The 25,044-nt window shown below is 45.6% G+C and overlaps 1 protein-coding gene across 1 annotated transcript in view; it reads left to right on the top strand.

Moving 5' to 3' along the window:
• Window positions 1-24,668, top strand: part of ENOX2 (ecto-NOX disulfide-thiol exchanger 2) — a 39,215-nt gene extending 14,547 nt beyond the window's left edge. Inside the window, exons 4-14 of the mRNA XM_009586927.1 lie at window positions 460-666; window positions 2,323-2,556; window positions 3,181-3,393; window positions 5,029-5,135; window positions 11,951-12,065; window positions 13,478-13,659; window positions 15,652-15,759; window positions 16,595-16,651; window positions 17,857-17,965; window positions 19,506-19,591; window positions 23,630-24,668. Coding sequence (XP_009585222.1) covers window positions 460-666; window positions 2,323-2,556; window positions 3,181-3,393; window positions 5,029-5,135; window positions 11,951-12,065; window positions 13,478-13,659; window positions 15,652-15,759; window positions 16,595-16,651; window positions 17,857-17,965; window positions 19,506-19,591; window positions 23,630-23,761 — 1,550 coding nt within the window. The 3' untranslated portion in view covers window positions 23,762-24,668. The remainder of the gene's footprint in view (window positions 1-459; window positions 667-2,322; window positions 2,557-3,180; window positions 3,394-5,028; window positions 5,136-11,950; window positions 12,066-13,477; window positions 13,660-15,651; window positions 15,760-16,594; window positions 16,652-17,856; window positions 17,966-19,505; window positions 19,592-23,629) is intronic.
• The last annotated feature ends 376 nt before the right edge of the window (window positions 24,669-25,044 follow it).

Below are 25,044 nucleotides of genomic sequence, written 5' to 3'. Positions count from 1 at the left end.
ACGTTAATATTTTTGTACCATTTACAGACTGCTGTATAGCTTTTTGCCCTTTAGGATCCTCTGTACACGTTTTTTACGTATTCTTTACGTTAGGACAGTCCTTTAAGCTGTGCTTGTGTAGCACCTCCCATGATAAAGTTTTGGGATCCTGGTGCTGCTCACGTTCTATGACAGGAGCTTAGTGAGTCTTTGCTTGCGCTAGGGAGAGTGTTTGGAGGGCTTCAGGCTCCTGAGATCTTTTGTTTCGAAACAGGCTGGTAAATGTGCTTACTCTCGTATAGCACCTCAGCAGTGCTATAGATCTGCTGCTTGGTAAAGTTGAACGCAGCGTAGCTAGGTGTACATTTGGAGGAAGCCAGGAGGGTATGGTCATCTCAGGAGAGGTGGGCAGATGAAAGGAACGTGGGCTGACAAACCAAAAACTAATCTGGTCTGCTTTCTTTCTCTTGCTTTCTTCAGATCTTCCCCCTCCAGCAACAAGAGAGAGGCCCCCAGGGTGTAAGACGGTGTTTGTTGGAGGACTGCCAGAAAATGGAACTGAGCAGATCATTATGGAAGTGTTTGAACAGTGTGGGGAAGTCATAGCTATTCGAAAGAGTAAGAAGAATTTCTGTCATATCCGCTTTGCTGAGGAGTTCATGGTGGACAAGGCACTTTATCTTTCTGGTAGGTGTGTTTCTGTCTCAGATGGCAGCTTAAAATTCTGGGACAGAGATGTAATGACTTCGTTATAGTTATAAGGATAGGCTTTGTTGCAATTGAAAGATTTGTCTAATGTTGTGTCAGTTTGCCTCTTTTTCTGCTGCTATTGCATTTCTGCCTAAATACGTGAAAACAGCTCCTGATAGGAAAGACAGCAATGCTTGGGTACTGCAAACCTCTACAAAATATTGGGATGAGGTACAGAGTCCATCGCCATCTTACCTGCATAAATATCCAGCCGATTCTGTAGAAAATGCTTAAGGATCTTATAAAAATTTGCAGTTGCTCTCAGTTGCTTGTTAATTGGATGGTGTACTTAACTTTCATCAATATTTTGTCCTTGTTAGTCATCAGAGCTGAAACACCTGGGCTCCTTTTGCCTAGGGGAGCCCCTGTTCTGCATCCGTAGGGTTTTAAGAGGTTTGTTTCATGGAGGAGAGAGACCTCGTGGTTGGTGTTCGCAGACTCTGCATGGCTGGCAGATTGTGCGTGTCCAGCCAAGCCCCCATTTGCTGTGCTGGTTACGTCTGCGCTGAGCAGCCTGGTTTCTCCACCTGACTCTTTACCATACTACAAAAATACAGTAATACTTTCTATTTCCATGCTAAAATCCCTTCCAAATTCATTCTTTCAGTATATTAACAAACTAGTGTACTGCCTCCAAAGCCCATACTCTCTCCAGAGAGATAAGATTGTCAAGATAAGTGAGGGAAATGGTCTTTGCTGTTTAAAATAATGGAAACTTTTCTGTAGCCTGTTCTGACTGATTGTAAGCATTGCGTCTCATTCCAGCGACTCTTGAATTGAGTTACACTTGTAATGCCCCATTAGTAAGAGCAGTGTCTCTTTGCGGTTACCCCTTCAATATAGCCAAACCAGCCTCTTTAGCTGCAGGCATTCTCTGCTTATAGTTCCTCCTGCCCAAAGCCATGGTCGTGTGCAGTCATCAGTGTCGTCCACATGCAAGCGTTGTTTCTGGGTTTGTTCTTTGTACAAAGCCTCCCTGTAGTTCAGGTTTTCTTCCATACATTCCACCTGTGCTTTTTTTAATCACAGAGGAGAGCCTTCTAGCATGTTTAATGTGAAACTCCAGAAAAGGAGTCCTGCAAACCGTGCTGGTGAGAAGAGTTCCCACACAGTGGACCTGCACGTTTGCTGACCTTATTCCCGCTCCCACCGGATGATGGGGGCTGTTCCAAAGATTACTGCCATCCATCTGCTGCCCTCTTTGCCATGTCTCCCTCTCATTTCCCCCTTCCCAACTTCCGAAGTTTGCAAAGTTGTGGATCCAAGGCAGTTCTGCTTTCCCCATGTGAACGGCTAGGCTTAGTCCCGCAGCCCAAGAGGTTGTGTACGATTACAGTTGCTGTTCGAGACCCAGTACCTGCTAGCATTTAGAGGAGGAACAGCCCATGTAAGATCTTGCCTAGCATGTGCAAAATGCAGGCAGATAGCAGGAAACCCCCTAACAGCATCAATCTCTGTGCACTAAACTCTCCACTAAACTCTTCTGTTCAGGGGCTTTCTGGCTCTGTAGGAATGAGAGACGGGCACTGGTGGGTGGTTGGAGCCTACGGTAAGTCACCTGTCCTGCCTGAACACTGCTATCGTCACTGCCAGGCTATCGCATCAGGCTGGGCTCCAGCACTGACAAGAAGGATACTGGGCGCCTGCATGTGGATTTTGCTCAGGCTCGGGATGATCTGTATGAGTGGGAATGTAAGCAGCGGATGCTGGCGAGAGAGGAGCGCCATCGCAGGAGGCTGGAAGAGGAGCGCTTCCGCCCGCCCTCCCCACCTCCCGTTGTCCATTACTCCGACCACGAGTGCAGCGTTGTCGCTGAGAAACTGAAAGGTAAGTGGTTCTGTGGGCCACGGCCTGTGCAGATGCTGGGACAGAGATTTATATTCTCCAGTGGTCATCTTGCTGAACTGAAATGATGGTGCCATCTAGACCTTGCAGAGCCCACTCAGACTGAGCTCTCAGCCTGCACACAGCAGCTCTTCTAGCCATCTCTTTCAGAACTGTTTGTCTTTTTGTAAAACAAACCCATACTTGAGTACAACAGTTTCTTCCAAACCAGGTTTTTTTCATGTTAAAAGGACTAGTGTAAGTCCTAAGACCTTCTTTGAAGCCTAACACCCATGTGTGGCCTGATTATTTTGAACTGGAGGATATTTTATTTCATAATGAGTACATCTGAATAGGCATATGAAGTTTTCCAGTATGTTTCTAGCAGTTGGTCCTCCTCTTGTTGCACCTCAACAGATGGTTTGCTCCATCAGCTTGATGTTAGACTTGCCTTCCTTTGTATAGCCTTGTATTCAGATAATATTGTGCTTTCAAGAGGTGTGATTAGCCGCCTGAAGTAAGTTGACCTTTGAAAGAGAGCAGTTCAGCAGTGCCAGGGAAAGGATCTAAAAGCTGTGCAGGCGACCCTGTACTTCTGTGGTGTAAAGGCGTCCTTTCTTGCTGCAGATGACACAAAGTTCTTGGAAGCCATCCAGACCTTGCTGACCTGGATAGAGCGTGGAGAAGTGAACAGGAGGACTGCCAACAACTTCTACTCCATGATCCAGTCAGCCAACAGCCACATTCGCAGACTAGTGAACGAGAAAGCAGCTCATGAGAAAGAGATGGAAGAAGCTAAAGAGAAATTCAAACTCGCTCTCTCAGGGATTCTGGTTCAGTGTGAGTAGTGTTTCCGTGCTGAATGTTGGTTGTCTGTTGTAGGGAAGATGCTTTATTTCTAGAGTCTGGAGAGGCCACACTAAAAGGGTTCCAGGAAAAGAAGCAGCAATTGCTTCTGTCCAGCTACAGTTAATTTATAAGCATATATCATTAACTTGGCAAAAGTTTCTTGTGGTACTTTTTATTGGAGTAAGAGTCCACATCTGGGGAGGAGAGAATGAATTCTTAATTTTTTTTTTCCTCTTTTAATTATAGTCTATTAGTAGTTCTGTCATCTTTTCAACTCCACTTCTGTGCACAGACAAGGTAAGTTCCTGGTAATCTGGTGCCTCAGCAAAGTGTACAGGATTTATTCGCCAAAGGTAGGATGCAGCAGAGTGTTCCCAACACCCTGTTCTCAGTCACAACTGAAAACCTGTTGCAGAACAGCATTTCGAACCTGGGTCTTTCAAGTCTCAGTACTTTATTAAACCATGAAATCAAGGAAGAGGCATGGGCTATATTGGTTCCAAGATGTGATTTATAACAGTTCCTCGGTCCATTCATTGCCTCTTATACATCCTTTCTTTAGTAAGTCTGAATATTTTTTTTTTTAACATTTCTTTTTTAAGAATACCTTTCAGGGTACCTTCTCCACAATTGTACTAAGTCTCCTTGAGCCCCTTGGCTAGGTTATGAACATTCTTAACTTTTGGTTTTATATTCAATAATTTTGGCTGTTACTTGTTTGATACTTGATTTTTTTTTAAATCTTTTTTTTTTTTTTTAAATTCTGTTCATGGTAAAAAATATGGGCACATGGACCAGAGGGAAATACAGTAAGTGCTGCAGAGTAAGTAGTAATAGACAGTAGCATGCATCTCCACTCTATAAAACACCCACTGATATCTCAGCCACTCTTAGGTTAATCTAAGTAGCAGAGAGCTGATTTTATTTTGTAAGAATTATGCCTACTACAACATCACAAGTGTAAAAAACCAAAAAAAAAAAGAAAAAGAAAAATCAGGTAGATGTGCTTTCTGTTGTTGGGTGAATTCTCATCCAAGGAGAGGCACTTTGTATTTCCAAAAACCTCTGCAAATTTTCTAGAGAAATAGAGGAATAAATCTCAGGAACAAAAAAAGTTGATGGCTGATGCCAGAATCCTTTTTCTGTAGTACGCACGGGCGGGATGCGGTCATGCTCAGGCTGTGGCACTGTTCTTTGGGATTGCACCCACTGGGCAGAAGAAGATCCAAAGTGCCAGCTTTCACAGTTGTACTTAATCATCCCATTTTAGAGAGCGAGTGCTACCCGGATGCACTTGTTACACTCATAGGCAGTGTTTACACTCATAGAGTGTATTTGAATATTTTTCAGCGCAACGTGTGCCTTCCTTTTTTCCAGTTAAGAGCAGATGCTGTTTTCCCAGTTGATCGTTACTCTGTGAGCATTTGACACTGGCCTGTGAAGTCCACACTTTTCTTTCCAGGCACAGAGTCCCTTTCCTGAGCATAGCTTCAGCACAGTACAGTGTTATAAGAAAAGGTTAGCCAAACCACCTGCCTGATTCCACTCTTTTACTCCTTTACTCCTCTTGTTCGCCCTCTCTGGATGATATTCTGGCCTGATTTGACTGCTGATTTGATACTACAGTCGAGCAGATAGTGGCCGTGTACCATTCTGCCTCCAAACAAAAGGCTTGGGACCATTTCACGAAAGCTCAGCGTAAGAACATCAGCGTGTGGTGCAAACAAGCCGAGGTTGGTAATTTTTTATTGTGTTAGATCCTCCAGCAGAGTCTCTTTCTTGTCAGGATATTGATGTTAAGTTTGCACAATGCTTGCGTGGATAACACCACCTTAATTCACAGTGTAAGATGGGAATTACTCAGTCGTCTCTTGTGTTACAGGTAATAAATTTTCTCTTGGTAGTTGTTTTACTAGTAGCAATACCTTGAGATCTGTATGCTGATTGAAGTTGTGCACAATAACAATAATTATTGATCTGTCTTCTGCTGGTTTTAATGTTAAAGCAAGAGGGATTTCTAGAGAGATGTTAAAAAAAAAAAAAACCAACAAACCCTAAGCATCATCAGAGATCTGTTTTATCCCATTTTTATTGACAGACTTGAGAGGTGGAAATAATTGCAGCTGGACAGTCTGGAAAACTTGAGGGAGAATGTTCTCATATTTGTGTATTTATCCCGTGCAGCAACATTGCTAGTGAAATAGAGGATTTAAAGACGGTGGCAAGGATGGGGTTGATGGAAGCTTGTCACTCAAACTGCTCTTCCTGCAAGAGGAAGGGTAGTTCTCAGTCCCTTACCTGATCTTATCAAATCTTACTGGAGTCAGGCACAATGTCCGAAAAAATAAAGCTAAGGTAAAGAAAGGCTGTCTCTTGGGAAAGTAGTGGTTTTGGGAGATGTTTGTTGTGGAGTCTGTGAGGAAATACACACTGCCTTCTGTCATCTGCGCAGTAGGGATGTCACATTCTTGGCTGCATCTAGCAGTGGAGCCCATCTTGATGTTTGTCTGGCCTGAGGAAGAAGGGAGGAGATAGCTGTGCTCCTGGGAACATGGAGGGCTACCAAGAGTGGTGGAAGAGCCCTGTGGTGGGTCTCCAAGTCAGAGCTCGTCTCCTCTGGAGTCTCACTTCTGTGTCCCTTCCCTAGAAAGGTTAATGCTCAAAGTGGTAACAGAAGTATTGTCACCCTGGGGAATGAATAGTTTTGAAGGAAAGAGCAAAAAATTATATTTTTCTTACTCATTAAGCTTTTAAAGTAGGGTGGAGCTTGAATCAGGTTTTACCACTGACAATAAAGACTTCTTTGAAGTAGTAGGACCCAGATCTGAAGTGTAGAAAATAACTGCTATGAAAAATACCTGTCTTTTATCCTAATCCAGGGAGACACTGCTGTGTTTGGAAATATTCTTTATTCACTGCAGAAACGCTAGCAATTTGGAGCTGGTCTTGTTATTTGTGTCAGAAATAAGGCAAAGCAGATGCTTTCTCATCTCAGCATAACCTTAAGAAGGTTTCCAGCCCAGTGGGTTGCCAGCGTTCAGCAGAGCCATGCTGGGAATATCAATCTGGATGCGTAAGATGGCAGCCATGGCTGAGGGACTGGAAAGGAGTTGGGCGTTTGGCACCGTTGTCTAAGTGTTCCCGTGACAGATGTGTAAACAGCCGGGAGGGTCTTGGCTGCACGTGCTGCTGATTAGTCAGGTTTGGGTGGGAAATCCTACTCTGCCTGATAGCTTTGGATTTTCATTTTTCTTTGTTTTGGTTCACTGGCTTGGAAAGTAAAGGTTGCTGACTGCTGGACCTTGTTGTGTGGCTTTCCAGAGCCCTGTGCAGCCAGTAGTGAATGTACCCTCTTGAGATGGGGAAAGGGCAGGCACCGAGTGAAGAAGTGTTTGCCTAATGTTGCCCAGTAATTCTCTGGAAGACCAGTTTTTTGGCTCTGTTAGGTTATTTCTGTTAGGAACTTTCATATGGCTTCATACAAGATTTGTCTTCCAGACTGCTTATGCATAGAACCACAGAATCACAGAAGAGTTTGGGTTGGAACAGACCTTTGAAGACTATCTAGTCCAAGCCCCCTGCCATGGGCATCATTTCACTAGATGAGCATGCTCAAAGCCCTGTCCAACCAGACCTTGAACACTTCCAGGCATGGGGCATCCACAGCTTCTCTGGGCAACCTGGTCCGGTGTCTCACCACCCTCATCATAGATAATTTCGTTCTTATGTCCAGTCTAAACCTACCCTCCTTTAGTTTAAAACCATTGCCCCTTGTCCTGTCACTACAGGCCTTGGTAAAAAGTCTTTCGCCTTCTTTCTTGTAAGCTCCCTTCATATATCTAAAGGCCGTTGTGGGGAGTACAAATTTAGTGACACAATATCCTCTCTGCATGTTATATATTGAAAGGCTGCAATAAGGTTCCCCGGAGCCTTCTCCAGGATGAACAACCCCAACTAACTCAGCCTTTTTTCCTAGCAGAGGTGTTCCAGCCCTCTGACCATTTCTGTGGGCTACTCAGGACCTGCTTAACAGGTCTATGTCTTTCCTGTACTGAGGACCCCAGAGCTGGACGCAGTGCTCCAGGGGGTTCTCATGAGAGTGGAGTAGATGGGGAGAATCCCCTCCCTCCACCTGCTGGCCGCGCTTCTTTTGATGCAGCCCAGGATACGATTGGGCTGCAAGTGCACGGTGCTGGCTCATGTCCAGTTTTTCATCCGCCAGTACCCCCAAGTCCTTCTCGGCAGGGCTGCTCTCAACCCCTTCATCCCCCAGCCTGTACTGATACCGGGGGTTGCCCCGAACCAGGGGCCGGACCTTGCACTTGGCCTTCTTTCATATATCTAAAGGCCGTTGTGGGGAGTACAAATTTAGTGACACAATATCCTCTCTGCATGTTATATATTGAAAGGCTGCAATAAGGTTCCCCGGAGCCTTCTCCAGGATGAACAACCCCAACTAACTCAGCCTTTTTTCCTAGCAGAGGTGTTCCAGCCCTCTGACCATTTCTGTGGGCTACTCAGGACCTGCTTAACAGGTCTATGTCTTTCCTGTACTGAGGACCCCAGAGCTGGACGCAGTGCTCCAGGGGGTTCTCATGAGAGTGGAGTAGATGGGGAGAATCCCCTCCCTCCACCTGCTGGCCGCGCTTCTTTTGATGCAGCCCAGGATACAATTGGCCTTCTGGGCTGCGAGCGCACATTGCCAGCTCACGTCCAGTTTTTCATCCGCCAGTACCCCCAAGTCCTTCTCGGCAGGGCTGCTCTCAACCCCTTCATCCCCCAGCCTGTACTGATACCGGGGGTTGCCCCGACCCAGGTGCAGGACCTTGCACTTGGCCTTGTTGAACCTCATGAGGTTCATATGGGCCCACTCCTCCAGGCTGTCCAGGTCCCTCTGGTTGGCATCCCTTCCCTCCAGCGTAAATCTTCCTGTGGTTCTGTGTTTTTCTCAGGTATTGAGTTCCTTATTACAAACTTGGAAAACAAGTCTATCCCAGCAAAGCCAGAAGTCATCTTTCATGTTTAAGATTATTTGACATCAAATGTAAATCTGGGCAAAGTTGACAAGCTGGTGATCCGTGATCACCACCAGGTTGGGTATATGCAGGCCACCTTCCCACATAGCTGCAACCTGAGAAAAATCTGTAGAGTTGGATAATACCCAGCCAGTGGCCTTCTGGTAAAAAGCAGATGGTTGATCCTCCACAACATTGGAAAACTCCAAATGACTGTGTTTTCCTGGGAAGTTTCCAGCTGTGATCTCCCCATGAGACTGCACTTCTGGGACTTTCTTTCCAAATCCCATTGAGTCAAACCTTTCATAGTAGCTAAAGGAGGAGCTAGTGTTTTGTTTTATACCTGATAAGCCAGGTGGAGAGTCTGATTCATATTATGCCTCTACTTCGAGCCCTAGTGCTCCTGTTCTTTCCTGCTTACTGAGATTGCTTACTATGACTGGGGTGGGAGCACTCTCTCCATTTGGAGCTGTCTTTTGTTCCAAGGTAAGTTCTCCCGGTGGGAAGAGGCTGTGAGACCACTGGTGAGGCCTCTTCCAGGAGCACTTGCTGCTGGACTCAGCCTGCTGGTCTCCCCCAGCTTAGGGTCTTCTCTTAAAGGAAGGTGGACCCACAAGATGCATCTTCTTGGTACGGCTTTTGGCAGAATTTAATCCTGTGGATCACCGCATCAGAGGAAAACCTGGCGGGCAGCTCAGGGAGAGGGTATGTGTTGGGGAGTTGTTAGGCTAAGCCAGGGTTTTATTTTTATCAATGGTGACTTAAGGTGGTTTTCCCAGGCAGTGCCGGCAGGTCCTGTAGCTGCAGGCAGCTCATTAAGAAGCCATGGAAGCTTGAGACCTGGTGAACCACCATGCTATGGTAGCTACCAGCCAGCACATTCCCTTGCTTAGGAAGGGCCTCGCTCGAGTATTTGGCTTCTCTGAGCCCATCCAGGGCTCCCCTTGGGCGCAGTCAAGGCGCTGGTGAACCACGGCATAGCTTTCTGTGCAGCCCAGCCAAGCCTGGCCCCGCTGCGTGCTGTGCTCTGCGCAGCCTTCTCCAGCTTCAAGGCCACTTGAGGCTTTCAGCTGTTGAGCAGAGTCAGTTAAAGGCGGTGGGAAGATTTTCCTCTGATCTTCGACCCAGCTGCCATTTTATGGGTGGTCTGTAGGGCAGGCAGCAGTTGCTTTGGAAGGGTAGCCAGCGCTGCCCATCACGCTTGGATCTGCCTTGTTCTTGGCCTTTCCCTGTTGCTGTCCCCAAGGTGTCCATTCATCTAAGCTGAAAGCATGGTCGTTTTCCCTGTTGGCTGCCCTGGGTGGATGTGTGCTCCGTGCTGGCAAGCAGAGTTTTTGAAAGTTTCAGGCCATTAGAGTAAAATCTACAAAGAGCTGGACATTAATTTTATTTCATAAGCAAATCTTCTTATCTTTTCTCCTATGGCTGTTTCTGGGGTGTATAATCCCAAGTGAAGTTGTGGTAAATTGACACTGGGTGGGGACACTTGGCCGCCTGTGCTAGCCTCTAGTAAGTATTCTTGATATCTCCATCTCCTTGAGTAACTGACTGTTGTTTTCTGAATGTGGCTCGTCCTGCTCTGCGGAGGGGATGAAGAGGCTGAACTAAGTGTTTCCTTGCCTTGCAAACAGGCTGATGTGTGTCAGTGCAGAGCTCTGTCTCTGCCCAGTTGGCCAGAGCAGAGGACTTTGTCTGGAAGAGCAGGTGGGGTTGGCCAGCTCTGCCTGGACAAGGTGAATAGAGCAGAAAGGACACAGGCAAGCAGGAGCTGGGGTGGCTCAGGGACCAGTGTAGGAGGTAGCATCTCTGTTCCTTTCTGATCCCTGATGTGGACCAAGGCTGTGACAGAGAGTGGAGAGGATCCCGGCAGCTGGAGGGAGAGTCACTGTGGTGCAGGCTGACCACCGGTGGCTGGCACGGGGGGAGAGGGGAGAGAAGCTTCAAAGTGAACCAGGATCGATAAGGGTCAGGAGGTGGCTGGGCAGTCTCTGGCCTCTATCTGTGTACTTGCGATTTCTGCTTCTAACCGGCATGACCTCTGTCTTAGGTGGGTTTTGTTGTTGTAGCTGTGCATGGAGGAGGCATGGAGCAGGGAGGACCGGAGTGGGCAGCACTATGGGTCATGGCTACGGTCATGCTGCAGTGGGGCGAGAGAGGTAGCACCGGGCGCCATGTAGGTCAGTGCTTGGAAGGTGCAGGATATGTTATATGGCAGGAGAAAGAAAGGCCAGGGAGATGTGCCAGCGAGCAGCCGGGCTACGTGTGTCAGGAGGGGACATCGCCAGTGGAGGTGCTGTCACAGGTGAATTATTAAGAGAAGTCGTCATTGTGGGGTTAACTAAAAGGGTTTTATTGATGATTAAATGATGATCAAATGTCAATTAATTGATGATTGAATGGTAATCAAATGGTGATTAAGCAATAATTTAATGGTAATTAAACAGTGATTTGGCAGTGGCGATTTGGCAGTGGCGATACACTCTACTACTTACTACACTTCTAATAATTAAGCTATAGTTGGAGAGAGAGAGGTATATATCAATGTTGCTAGCATACAATGTACCTTTAGGCGTACTGTAAAATGTCGCTTACCTCATTATAGATATCAGATGCTGGGTAAAGGGTCTCTCAGCCTTGAGGGGTAACCGTGAGAGGCGTCCCTGCTCAAGGGAGATCGCCGCCGTGCAGCCTGCTGCCGTGCAGGAGAGCTCAATGGGCTGGGGGGGCTACAGATATTCATAGTGTCAAGTGGTGGGCTCGTGGTCAAACGCTGCTTTGGTGTATGTGCAGGTGTGCGGCTGCAGCGGTTTTGGTTTGGTCTAGTCCCAGCTCAGGCTGGTACTGTTAGCTCCTGAGAAGATATGGCCTAGCACAATTTCTCATGGTTTGCACAGCGGGGCTGACTTCAGTCAGGCATGCTTGTTGGCGATGGCTGAACCAAAGTGCTGCTCACTCAGTCAGAGTGGGGGCATCCGGCACAGGCGCTGAGCAGGGAGCGTGGGGTAGGAGCCCAGCAGGGAAGAAGCAGGGCAGAAAGGCGTCGGGGATGGGTAAGAGCGGCACAACCTTTGGTGTGCGGGGCAGAGGAAAGCACTGACAGCAGTTCGTGGCAGCAGGGAGTTACTGATCTAGATGTGTGCTGCAAGCGAGGAGACATGATGTAGTGAGCCAGTGGAGGTTACGAGGTTGGGCAGCGCTGAGTGTAGGAGAGGCGTGTGGACGTCACGTCAAGCAGGGCAGATGCGGGGACAGGGTTCACTGAGAAACTACACTGTGGGCAAGGCTAGGTGCCTGCCCTCGGCCAAAGAGTAGAAGGGAGATGGAAGAGTTAGTAATATCGGTAACATTGACAGATTGACTCATGCTAGATATTGTCCTTGATCTAATAGTCTGTGCCAAATTTTTTTTATCATTTCCCCTTTCTTGTATCATGGAGTTGCATTTTGCAGACTCAGATTTCAGCATCTTTTTATCCAACCAATCCATTCCTTGTAATCTGTATTTAAAAAACCCTTCTACTTTCTGAACCTTAGGAAATTCGTAATATTCATAATGATGAACTAATGGGTATTCGAAGAGAGGAGGAAATGGAAATGTCTGATGAAGAAATAGAAGATCCATCAGAGATGAAAGAAACAGAAGAATCAGGTAAAATCACTTTTTACAGCTCATAAACAAAGTACCTGTCTCTTCAGTGGTTTCTTTCAGGAGCTCCATTCTGACTGTTCTGTACCGCAAAATTGTCACAGGCAGAGTAAAATCAAGTGCAGTTATCTGGAGTTGTTTTCCTCTTGGCGCCTGGTTCTGTAGCCAGTGTTTGTCACTCCTCCCTGTGATGGTCAGGGTAACCTAAAGCTGTGTCTGAACTGCAGTCCGTAGCGAGACGTGTGGGGTTCATGGAGATGCACGTGGAGGAGCCGTAAGCTCCCTGCCATGTGTGTGCAGGTAATAGCACCGGCACAGCGGTGCGTAGCTGAGGTCATCTGCACAGCTGCTCTGTGCAGAGCACTCTGCTTTTGCAGCTACACCGCTGTCGACCTGAGCTGTCCTGTTTCAGTGCACCGCTGATGTCTGCCCAGCACTGGAGACACAGTTACAGAGCAGCAGATCCCCATCACAAGGTGCTGGGTTTCAGTGGTACCCTGAGCAGCAGCTGGGCCGACAGCAGCGCTTGGAGAGGGAGCAGCAAGGCTGTGCGGTGGTAGACGTGGCTGCAGCCTTAGCGCAGGGCTGTGCGGTCAGCTGAGTGCTCCTCTATCGTAGAGCTTGAAATGCCCTTGGCTGAGTCTAACATGAGAACTGCACTGTCCAAATACCCCTTCTCCCTTTGTCTGCAGGAAGTAAAAGATGAATAGTCCAGAAATGCGTTGAAGGACTTTCCTGGATATTGAGGTTACAAGGTCAAACATTCAGCTTAGGAAATACCATCATGAAGGTTGTGTGGGAAATCCCTGTCTTCCAAGTACAGTGTGCGATTCCCAGGCACACGTACCTCCGCATGCTCTGGCCACGGCTCAAGTACCAGAGGTTAATAGCAAGGCTATGGGATGTCAGGCTATGCCCTCCACATCATGGGTATGTTTTGAAACCTGCTGAAGCTGTCTTTGCAGCCATAATGTTATATAATCCCATTCCTGAATTTATCAAGCCCTATGTGGACACCAGATTGATGCAGGTGTTTCATCCCCTGACTTGATGGAGACATTCTTCTGGCTGAAGGTGCCAGTGCAGCCTGTCCCAGAGTCTTTCAGCTTTGCTGGTTAGGAAACCTGCTTCCTTGCCAGCATAGTCATTACTCCAACATGTTCTTTTCTTTTTTTTTTTTTTTTTTTTCCCTTCCAACTTAAATACTACATTCACCACTGAGAGGTGCTCTTTGTCTAGAGGAGCTTGTTTTCTAAAGAGACGTCGCAAACAGTGGTTGGGACAAATTCATTTTGGTACTCTGGATTTGTAACTGGGCGGTGGGAGCTACAGACACTGTGTGCTGGGGAAGAGCACCCAAGGACTTCTTGCCCCCAGTTCTTTGACTTTTGATCCCTGCCTGCCTTGTTCTCCAGCTCTGGTATCGCAGGTGGAAGCCCTGAAAGAAGAAAACGACAGTCTGCGCTGGCAGCTGGACGCCTACCGGAACGAGGTGGAACTGCTAAAGCAGGAGCAAGGCAAAGCGAGCAGGGATGAAGACACAACCAAGGAGCAGCAGATGAAGCTTCTCCAGCAGGCTCTTCAGGGGATGCAGAAGGTGGGCCTGGACTTTTTTATAGCTATGGCCTTGCTACAAAGGCAAAGGGGCTGTGATGTGGAGCAGAAACACAAGCAGAGTCAGCAGGATCAAAACTGGCAAATGGGAGCAACTTTCTGTCATTTCCAGTGTTGCCAAAAAAACCCCAAACAACCAAACATTCAACACAGTGATTGTGTATGAACTGATAAGTCACATGGAAACAATCCATAGTTTATGGATTCCTTGTGTGCTCTTTGCTTGACCACACTGACTTCTGAAGTACTGAATCTGTGCTTACCTGCTCTGTAACCGTGTGAGATTCTGGTTACCAGCATGAGCAAGAAAGTGGGAAATCCCACTTGCTTTGACACCATTTCTGAACTTTACTGGGCTGTCATTCTTATGGAAATGTGTAGGGCATGTCTTGTTCTTTGGGGTTTCCCTGGGCTGAATATCAAGTGGTTTGGGTCCTCGTAAACCTTAACAGCCCTTGGGATATTAAGCCAGACTGATAACCAAGCATAAAAGGCATACAATAGTTCAGGTAGGCACTTTGTTAAAATAAGAACCTGCAGCAATGCTGTGAAGGCTGTGGTCGTTCTCTGGGTGAACCTGCCGTATGAACTGACAGCACTGGTGTTTGTGATGTTGGCGCTGGCAGGAAGGGCCTTCTGTAGTCACCGTCAGCCTTCAATGCGGGAGGGAATTGCAGGACAGAACAGATTTCCCTTTTTGCAGGTGTCAGGCAGGTCAAGTTTCTCTTTACACCGCTACCAGGATGAATGGTGCTGGGAGAACACTCTGGAGGAACTCCTTGATGAAAAAAAATGCTGTTTGTCTGTAACTATTAATGAGTAGGATTATGAATCTTTTTTTTTCTTTTTTTTTTTTTTTCTTCTAGTTGACGGAGAAAAGTATTAAACAACTGATTAGAGGTGTTTTAAGCATGAAAGAAAGCATTCACTGAAATATATATATATATTTATGTATCCTGGTTTGACTTAGGAAAGGTGCTAGACTAGTGCCTTTGCCATATTAGTGTTTAAGCTTTTCTCCTCCTGGTGACTTGATCTTACCTATTCCTGGGAGGCCCAGTGCTGCTAGCAATTTGCTGAGCACTGTTTTCTTCTGGCTCTAATGGGAGATCAATCATACTTTCCCTCTGTCGCCTGTGTTGGTTTGTTCAGTTAGTTTTTTGTACTCATCTGCTTTCCCTGTGGATGCGTTCAAGAGTACAAATTTGCTCTGAAAGCAGACTGTTATATCCACAACCACAGCTTGGTTCTCCTTGATAGACACCAGGTTGGGCTTGAGAATTTCATTCTGCTTACCTCTGAGATGTGGGTTGTGATTCACTACCCCACGTTTCTCCTGAGCTTTGCTAGCCAAGGGAGTGCACCGCTTGCTGTGGTGTTTGTTGCAAGCACCCTGCACTGTTGGGCTGATGCCCAGGGTGGGGAGCAGTCTTCGCGTTTTTCTGCAATGTGGAATTGTGCAAATAATAGTGCAAATCTCCTTATCTAGTAGCTGTTTCAGCGTATTTTCTTAAATTGCCAGTCACCTCTGTATTAACGTGGGGCTAGAGATCTAGGAAGGCTTTAAGGTGACTTCCCCAGGTTGGTTGTTTCTGTGCTGCTCTTTCCCATGTGCTGACTGTTTGTACGGCCATAGCATGAACCAGACTGGGGGAGAGGAAGAGTTAGCTTTAACATGGGCCAGGCCCGCAGTCTAGTGCACAACACATGCTTTATTTCAGGGACAGTGAAGGTTTGTTGATAATGGAATTACTGCCCCATGTTTACAAAGTCATGCTATTTTGGTATGCTAATAGGCAAAGACGTTCCTAAGGTACATTGTAGAAAAGATTTCTTCTTGTTCTATACTTAACCTGTTAATTGTTCTGAATATGATTTGTCTGGTCTTTGTGGAAAGCCCTTACTCATTTTATGTTCTTTAAATAGTAGGAGGTGAAAGGCAGGTTAAGAACTGAGTTTATCTTTTCTCTTCCAGCATCTTTTGAAAGTACAAGATGAATACAAAAAGAGAGAAGTTGAGCTAGAAAAAGTGAAAGAAGACAAACTAAAAATAGAAACGTTGTTAGAAAACCTGAAGGAGCAGGTATGTGCCATCCCAGTGCTTCCTTATGCTCAGTAGTAAATCCAGTCCTTGGATTTCATGGTCTGTCACGAGCACAGTGAAGGACAGAGTGTAGAAGATGCCTAGCCCTGGCTTAGGAGCAGTTGCCTTTGGAAACCTATGAAAAAATTACCTGCCAAGTTGAAGGATGCATATCAGTAATGAACTTGCTGATTGCTTCATATACCAGTGAGACAATCTACATAAGCAACTGTATAAATAAAAGATTAACTTTCATTTTATAGTATACAGTGGTATTGCAGCTGAAATGTGGTTTTCTGCAACCTGAGCTTTAAAAGATAAGAAAAAGGGTCTCAATTATCAAACGTTGATTTTTAGGTTTGCCTTTTAGGGACGTGTTTTGATCTGACCTCCATAAAACACTCTTGAATTGGAAGGTTTTGTCAGTGTTATAATATTCTTATGCTTGCTGGATTTATTCTAAACATAAATACCTACTGTTTCTTCTCAGGTATGATCCATTCTGTCTTTTGATTGTGGACCCATGCATGAATCTAAACATGTTTGGTCCTCTCCTCTATAGCACAGCCACAATTATACAGGATAGACAAGAAACATTACGCAGCACTTCTCACTGAGGACCACAGAGCCAAATCCTAGGTCTTGTCTCAGATTTTCAATCTTTAGCCCCGTCTTTTTGTGCCATGAGCTGGAACGATAATAAATGTCTTTCTAGAAATGAAAAATGGCTTTGTAGCCCAGTAGTCTTCAGTGCAGGAGCTTCAGTGCCTGATAGCAAAGAACAGAAATAACAGACTATCATCAGTAATCTTTCCTTTTCTTTGCCGGTATATAGCAAAGCATAGCAGATGAAGAGGACAAGGAGAGAGATGCAACTGATTGTCAAGGGAATGTAAGTCTAAGAGTTTCTTTTCTGCTACTTCAGTCAGAATATCTCAGTGAGGGAAGTAATGACACGACATTGTAAAATGAGCAATTTTTTAAAGTTTGGTTTGTTGTGAATTGTATGAGCGTGGTACATACAGACTGTCTCTGTATACAAATTAAAATCATCAAGTTATCCATTGCTAGCAGCTTCTGGCTGGAAGAACAGTAGGTATTTGCAACACTGGTGTGGAAATGGGTTTTGGTGTGCAAGATAATTTGTTGCACTGTTATTTCAACCAGCCTTCAAAAACATGTTGGATCTCCAAGAGAAAGCAGGCAGTGCGTTTCCAGTATAACACTACTGGCTGAACTGCAGTCCCTGTGTCAGCCTGAAGCTAGCTCCGTTTCCACAGTGCAGACCTTTACTTTCTCCTGCAGAAGCAAATTACAGCCTGCTTAGGCCAGGACTGCACAGTTTCAGTCTTGTGTAGTTGAGAATTGCACTGGCATAAGAAGCTAAGCAAACCCAAGGGACCATTTAATTCTATCTTTGTTATTGGCCCAAGTCCAGTCCATTTCTCCAATTATAGCTGTCTGTAGCTCTCAGACCACTGGAATTCTGCATAAAACTTAGGAATAAAAGGAAGTCCTGCTTTTAGTGCACCCACCAAGTCTTTGCATCACTGGCAGTCTTGTGTTTATTTTGGGGATGATAAATTATGCAAAATTCTGTTTTAATTCAGTACCACAAACTCAAGTTAAGGAGAGTCTGATCCTAAACACTTGGCAGCCATTGGGCGCTTGGTTAATCATATTGCCTCAGTTTAGGCATCTGAAAAATAAATGTCTGCATCTGAATTAGTCACTGCAAGGCTTTCTTTCTTGTCTGTTTTTTTTTTTTTTTTTATTGTTTAAAATAAGGCCCTTCTAGAGCAGGCATCATACCAGTGAACAGGGCTGATAAAGTGTGTGTTGTGGCATCTTGCTTAACGTCATGGGTTTTTAATCCAACTTGATAATTCAGACACAGCAGCATGAACATAGCTGGGCTTTGTTGGAAGCATTTTGCAAAATAAACAGTAGATACAGCAATGTGATGAATGCAATGACTCACAGAAACAGGAAAACAAAAATACAGACTCTGTCGAGTCTGACCAAGCTGCTGATTGATGTGTAAGAGTGCCTGCTGTGCTGCTGGTGTGTGGAACAGGCCCGTGGTTTTTTTTGCAGGAGAGCAGTACATCCAGAGTTTGTGCGTGCAGCCAGGAGAAGGAATGTCCAGTTGAGAAGACATTGAGCAATAGTCCTGTGAAATCTGAACGAGAAGTTCTATTAGTTGGTAAGTTCTTTTGATGGGCTTGGTGACAACGCTGGAGACCTGAACTGAGTGGGACTTACTTCAAGGTGGCCTTGCAGCTCCCACTGGCCACCTCTTGTTCCTTTGGTTATGCCAATGGAGGTGGAAGTCCTGCAACTAAGGAAAGCCTTGAGCTTTGGTGGGGTCAGCAATTCACCTTGTGCATTGCTCACGTGGAAATCTCGTGCTGTGCACCTTTCAGTCAAAACTGCACACATGTAAAGGGGGCTTGTGTGTAGTGGCAGTCCCAGTCAGAATGTACTGGAGTGCAAGTTGCTCTTCTGGGAGTATAGGTAGTAAGTTACAGAGGAGGGTCTGTCTTCATTCGGTTAGAGCCTAATTAACCTTACAGGATCCTAAGCAGTGTCACAGACTCCAAGACTTCAATCAGCTTGAGCACTGCAGCACCTCACAGTGTGGATGACATTTGTGGACCCACACAGCAGTAAGGCACACCGTTAGGTCAGGCATGGTGTGCCAAGGACCCCAAGCAGATAAGCTCTTCTAGTTTTAGAAGCTGTAGCCAGACAGGAAGGAAGGGTGGAGAAAGGTGGCAGGCAGAGAAGGCTGGGCTCAGTGGGATGAGAAATATTGCCAGCATTTTCAAGTGATGTTCACGAAGGGATTGGTGACCTCTGATTTACAGCGCAGGTGTAACTGCTATGCTTTTTATTTCCTTCCCCCTTGTCTATTCCTAGTAATATTGAAAAATAACCTAACATGGCATGCTACAACTTTTCAGCCCAAAGCACTGGATAGTTGGGGATTTTCTGGATTGAAAAGGAGGAACAGAAGTCCTTGTCTTGATGGGACAAGGCATTTTCTTTAGTTCATTGTCACTCAGCCAAGTTCTCCTTAGCCATCCCTCTACATCTGATTTGAGAATAACAATAAATCATTTATTGTTATCCAGATGGATCTGTTTGTGCTGGATCATGGGTTGGTTTCTGCATTGAGAGGGAAGGGACTTCGGGGAAAACCAAAGGCACAGCCTTTTTCTGCAGATGATGGTCAGAAATGCAAGTCAGTCTTTTTGATATACTGTCCTGGCCATGAGTTGGAAAGGAGTCTCTTTGTGACAGAGTGCAAACTTGGGTTGCTCTATTTAACCGAATGCTACAAAACTGTCAGGACGGGACACACATGCCACTGCTGCTCTGCCCATTTGACTTCTGTCTTTTCCTGTTCCTTCACCTTTGATGGTGCAGCTGGAGGAGAGCTCTGCTTTCACTCTCCTTGGGCCTTGCATCCCCACATGTATGATAATGTCAGTGTGGTTCATCATTGGGTACATTACCAGTACTGGGCAAGGAACGAGAGTGGTGAGGTGTGCTTTATGTGCTAACCAGCTGCATTGGTTAGCTGTTGTTTCCTTTGCAGTCTATGAGCCAAACCTCACTGTACTTAAAACGAAAAAAGCCCAATTAGATCGCTCTGTGCTGTGCCAGTAGTGACAGAGAGCTGGTGTTCTCAGCTGGCTCTTGTCTCGTGAGAATGACGTTTGTGGCGTTCCTTTCCCCAGGAATAATTTCAACGTTTCTTCACGTGCACCCATTTGGAGCAAGCATAGAGTACATCTGTTCCTACCTGCAGCGTCTGGACAGCAAAGTAAGTGTACCAACACTTCCAGTTCCCTGAGCCAGCCTGGGCGGTATGTTTGTGCCCTGGGCGGTATGTTTGTGCCCTGAGTGTGTTCAGCCTGTGTGGCTGGGAAAGAGCTTCACTCCCTCCCTGGGAACAGTGCAGGGGTTGGACAGTAAGAAGTGGTGTGTATTAACTGGAATAATGTGCTAGAAGGGAGGGCAAGGGAAGGGGTGAACTTTCTTAGAATCACAGAATGGTTTGGGTTGGAAGGGACCTTTGAAGACCATCTAGTCCACCCCCTGCCGTGGGCAGGGACCTCTTTCACTAGATCAGGTTGCTCAAAGCAGCCCAGCTTCTGGCTTAGCCCTTACATAGCTTAATGTTAACTTAAATACAGAGTTGAAGATGATGTTCTTACTGCAGATGTTCACGTGTAACCCTGCCCCTAATTCAAGAAAACCCTTTGACAGTAGCTGTATTTTGCAGCAGTGAATTCCATCTTTAAAATCTCCATCTAAAATGTATTTTTGTTTATTCTGTTTAAGTTTGCTGCCTTTGTTTCCTTTATCCTTATGACCTCTAAGGAAAAGAGCAAACAACCCGCCTCTTGCGTACTATTTATTATCTTGGAACATCTGCCATGCCACTGTTTGTATATATTCTCTCTAAACTGAACAGTCATACTGTTGTTGTGTCTCTGAGCAAAGTTTTTTCCATATTTCTGATCTTGTAGCCTTTCACTGAGCCTTTTCTGCCTCTGTTTTGATACTGTCAATGAAGTCGTTTTTAGGAGGGTGCTGTGCAAGGGCCTTATGCTACAAAAGCAAAGCACTGAATCACAGACCCTGCTACAGGGGTCTGTGCTAAGTGGGGGGATCGAGTCCTGGGTGCCGGACTCAAGAAGGGCAATAATGAGCAGCGCTCATGCATTTTCCTTAGTACAAGAAGCTGCTGTTTCCTGCAGTATTTCTGTGTATCACTGGCTTTGGACTCCTTTTCGGAGTAAATGGGGAGGGACTGTGCAAAGGCTTTTGAAGGTTCAAGGAAATTTACGTCTTGCTCCTCTACTATACCGTTCTTCGGTTGTCTTCCTTAAAGTGCCCCGGGAACAGGAGACTTACCAGTGTGGGAATCGTCTCTTGTGACTGGAACTTTTTCAGCTGCTTTTGTTTATAACTTAGTTTAATTTTCCCCATTCTAAGAAAGCACGGCTTGCTAGCCTGTGTTTTCCAGGCTCACTCCAGCCCTTTAAAGACACATCTAATAATTTATCTTCTCATTCTAGTTCTGAATTTGTCTATGAGGCAAACAGTTGCCTTTATTTTTCTTTGGAGCTTCTAAAGAAATGCCATCATATCATTCATCTGACTTCTGGCGCTTCCTCTTTGGGATCTACAGTGTAGAAAAGGGCTACTGGAGGTTTCTACAATAAGCTTAGCAGAAAAGCCCTGTGAAAAGTGCATCCTTTAACCTCTGCAATGGCATCAGTCTCTTATTGTTCGCTGACACTCAGGTAAACACATCGGCCTACTGACTTGCACAGGTCTTTTGTGCCTGGTCTCTTGAAAGGAGGTCTTCCCACTTGTTCTTCAGGTTACATCTTAGCTCTTTTGTCTCTCTCTTGATTATTGCAGGAGCTAGGTATTAGTTGGGGGTGTTGCTTTGAACGTCTAGCAGATCTTTGGGCCTGAGGTGGGGTAGGAGTTGGGGGAGCACCTGAGAGCAGAACCTGGTTTCTTGAAGCTGCCAGCAGGAAAAGAAGAGGAATATCTTTCCCCTGTTCCCTGCCCATCAGTCTCACCAAAAAGGCCAGCAGGTCAGCAGACAGTGCAGCAATTAAGATCGAGGGTGGTTTGAAGCCATGAAACAGTCCTTACAGAAACTCTCTGTAGCACTGTGAGCATGGCAGGTGCTGGGCAGTGTAGATGATGCTCCTCCCGGGGTGTCCACTCTCTGTTTCATGTCTTAGGTTGGACCTCTGCCTTACCAAAGCCATTGCCAGCCTGAGCTTGTGCTGTTTCTCTGTCTCTCTCAAAACTTGGACTGTTGTTTCTGCTTGATTGCAAAACAGCATGGTAACAAAAGCGCATCCACCAAATGCAAAGCCATCTTGCAAAGCAGGTGCTTTTGATCTTTATCACATGTTGGGCATGTTTTGAAAACCGTGGACCTGCAATTACTGCCAAAGGGATTTCAGAGGAATGCACTTGTGCACTAATGAAGGCTTAAAAGCAAACATACTCTCTGTGTACGTTGTCTTCCCAGTGGCAAGTGGTACCCCGCACTCTTGGAAGTAAAAAACTTTTCTCCCTAGCTAAGTGCTAGCCAAAAACTGTAATTCATGCTGGCGTACACAGAAAGTAAGTGAATCAAAAGAACAATATAGTGCCTCCTTGAGAAGGTCAGTCGAACATGACTTTGGAAGGATGCTAGGGGAAGTGACTCAGGATTATCTCCTGGAAAATCCAGTTATGCGTTGTATTGCAGACCATGAAGTGGGATCAGGCTTGACATTACAGAACAGTCAAACTGAATCCACTGTGGCAGGGGTGAAAATGAAACATCCGCAGGAGGAAGCACTGCTGAGGTGCGGTCGGTACGCAGCTGGCTTAAAACACAGCCCCTGGAAACTCACAGTGCTGCAATTACAGAGCTACAAACTCTGCAAACTGTAAAGGGAGTTAAAAATAGAGACAGTGACTGTGGTAGATCAACAGAACATGTACAAAGGATGTCACATTGCGCTGCAATGTTGGAAAATATCCATGTTTTTATCCAAAAAATACATCCTAATGCTCTACCTAACCAGCAGGTGGATGAGGTTATTGTGCAGAGATAGCTCTGAATGTGTGTCAAAGCAGTCCCAAATACACAGCAGAAGCAATCCTGAATTCTGGTGAATATAACAAATAATAATAAATTAATTTTTCTGCTGCCATAAGAAAACCATTGCAGGCAATTGAATATAAGGTGGACACAGCCTTTGCACTCTTTATATGTCCTGAAACTCTTAACTTGCAGCATCTTAAAAGTTTTTTCACTCGCTGAACTTTAATTGTATCTAGTAAATACCAGAGCAGTCAAATTTATGGGCCCGCCCACCTATGTGTGATTGACTTTTGGTGCAGATTGTATAGCTGGTGTGTGACTGGGTAAAGATGCTGGCAGGTACGTGCACTGCTTGAAGCCCTTGAAAACACTACAGAGGCTTTAGTTTCAGTTCTTACAGGGCACAGTGCTGAGAAAACACATAACTTTGCCAGTGTTTTTAGAAGTAAGATTCAGCTGTATGAGAAAGCCATGTAACACATTATGCTTCCTACTACTCGCCGTGTTACAAAAGCTTAAAAAGCTACAGCAGAGAGTGCTTCCTGAAGAAAGGTGCCACCAGTCACCTTGAAAGGCGGCAGGGTGACGTCCCTGGGGCTGGTTGGGGGCAGGAACTGGGTGGATCATTCTCCACCATGGGTCACTACCTGAAACAAGAGTCTGGCTTGACAAGCCTGTGGTCTGACCTGCTCTAGCAAATCTGTCCACCTTATATATTTAGGTTTCTTTTCTGCAGCAGTGTAACCTCCAGATCCTGTATCTTAGCTCTATTTGAGCAACTCCTGTGCCGTTAGGGACATGGTGGCTGCGCTGTAGATGAATGCTTGTGACGGTTCAGAATGTGAATATAAATTCCCCATGTCCCTGATTTCTGTACCCAGTTACTGGGAGCTCTATTCTTGCAGCAGTAGTAAAAGTATTCACTCTTCAGTTACTTAAATACTTGGGAGTTTTTAATCCATTATCTTGCATTTCACAGTGGAAAAAATTAGGACAGTCCTTTTACCCTTATTTCTAATGTTTGTTATATCTGCATCCATCTCACCCTGAAGTGTTACAATAGCACAACTCATGCTGTCCCAAGGTTATTACCATGAGTATTTGGACAGGACGTCTAGGTGTACTTTAGCAATTAAGTGCGTTTGAGCATGAATACCGCCAGTCATTACTGCCAGGGCTTCCATCACCAAAAGCATTTTCATTTTTAGTGACGTTTTCCTTCTGTTTTCACAGATTTGCACCGCGGAAGTGGAAGTTCTCATGACTCGACTGCAGAACACATTCAGGCAGGAGCTGAGCGGGGTTGGGGCCAGCCTAGAGAAAAGGTGGAAGTTTTGTGGCTTTGATGGATTGAAAATGACTTGAGCTTTGACTTAACACTGAAAACAACAGCAGGATATGTACGCCAAGAAAACCTGGGATGCCTCTTACCTCTGTTCATGATGATTATCTTGCACGCATCACAGACTCGGGTGGTATAATATGTAAGTGAAACTATAAGTCCAGAGCAGCGCTGGAAGAAACTTCAAGTTCTCTAGCTTCTCTGATCAGTTATTTGTTAACGGGCAAGTGCTGTTCAATATATTTTGTGAAAAAAGTTCATGTCTGACATTTTTAAGCCCAGCGTGTTGACTATATGTTTTGCCAATGTTGTATGTGTTTTGTGTGCCCAAATCTTTCATCCTGTACCTTCTTTTTACTGGTAGGAACAGCCATAGACTGTCCTCTGAAGCAAAAACAACGAGGCATTTTCTGGTTTCTAGAACCACCAAAAGGAAAAAAAAGAGTCATTTTTTTAGACATTTCTATGATTAAAAACTGAGGCATGTTTAAACAGAAGAAGATTTAGATGGCTCAAAGTTCTCTGAGTCAAACAATTGGTTCTTTTTCATGCTATTTTCTCTACTAATGGTTTAACAGTTAAGCTAAGATGAAGGCAGTGTCACTAGGAGCTGAGTGTGATTCTGGCAGTGACACTGGTGGTCTGTGCATTGCAGAGTCAGTCTGTAAAGAATTTTTTACATGAGAAGGGTATTTAATTTTCTATTGATCTGGGTGGAGCAGAGAGCCTACATCAGACCTCTGTTTTAGTAATGGCTTACCACCAAATTTCTCCACCCACTGTGCTTTGGAGACCAAGCTTCTGGAAGTGCTGCAAACAGCACAGACTTTTCTCCTGAATCTTCCCAAAGGCTGTTGCTCGTGTTCTCAGTAAATGCCAGGCTCCTCCCCAACGCTCTGCAGAAGGTTAGTAAGATGTAGGATAAAATGCCTCGGCCCATCGATCCAGCCTGTCCAGATCCCCCTGTAAGAGCCTTCCTACCCTCGAGCAGATCAACACTCCTGCCCAACTTGGTGTTGTCTGCAAACTTACCGAGGGTGCACTCAATCCCCTCGTCCAGATCGTTGATATAGATATTGAACAGAACTGGCCCCAATACTGTTCGTACAGGGCTATCCCACCGCCTCTCCTTCCTTGCCTGTCCCTTCTGAAGAGTTTGTAGCCATCCATTGCGGAACTCCAGTTGTGTGAGTCAGCCTGCCAGGTGTCCGTGATGGCAACCGTATAATAGTTCTCCAGCTGCACAATGGCTTCCAGCTTCTCCTGTTTTTGCCCATGCTGTGGGCATCGGTGTAGATGCACTTCA

Source organism: Fulmarus glacialis, unplaced genomic scaffold (assembly GCF_000690835.1).
Source record: "Fulmarus glacialis isolate BGI_N327 unplaced genomic scaffold, ASM69083v1 scaffold8131, whole genome shotgun sequence".
NCBI classification, from domain to species: Eukaryota; Metazoa; Chordata; class Aves; order Procellariiformes; family Procellariidae; genus Fulmarus; species Fulmarus glacialis.
The sequence above is the reverse complement of the archived record's forward strand: the minus strand, read 5'-3'. Positions and strand labels throughout refer to the sequence as shown.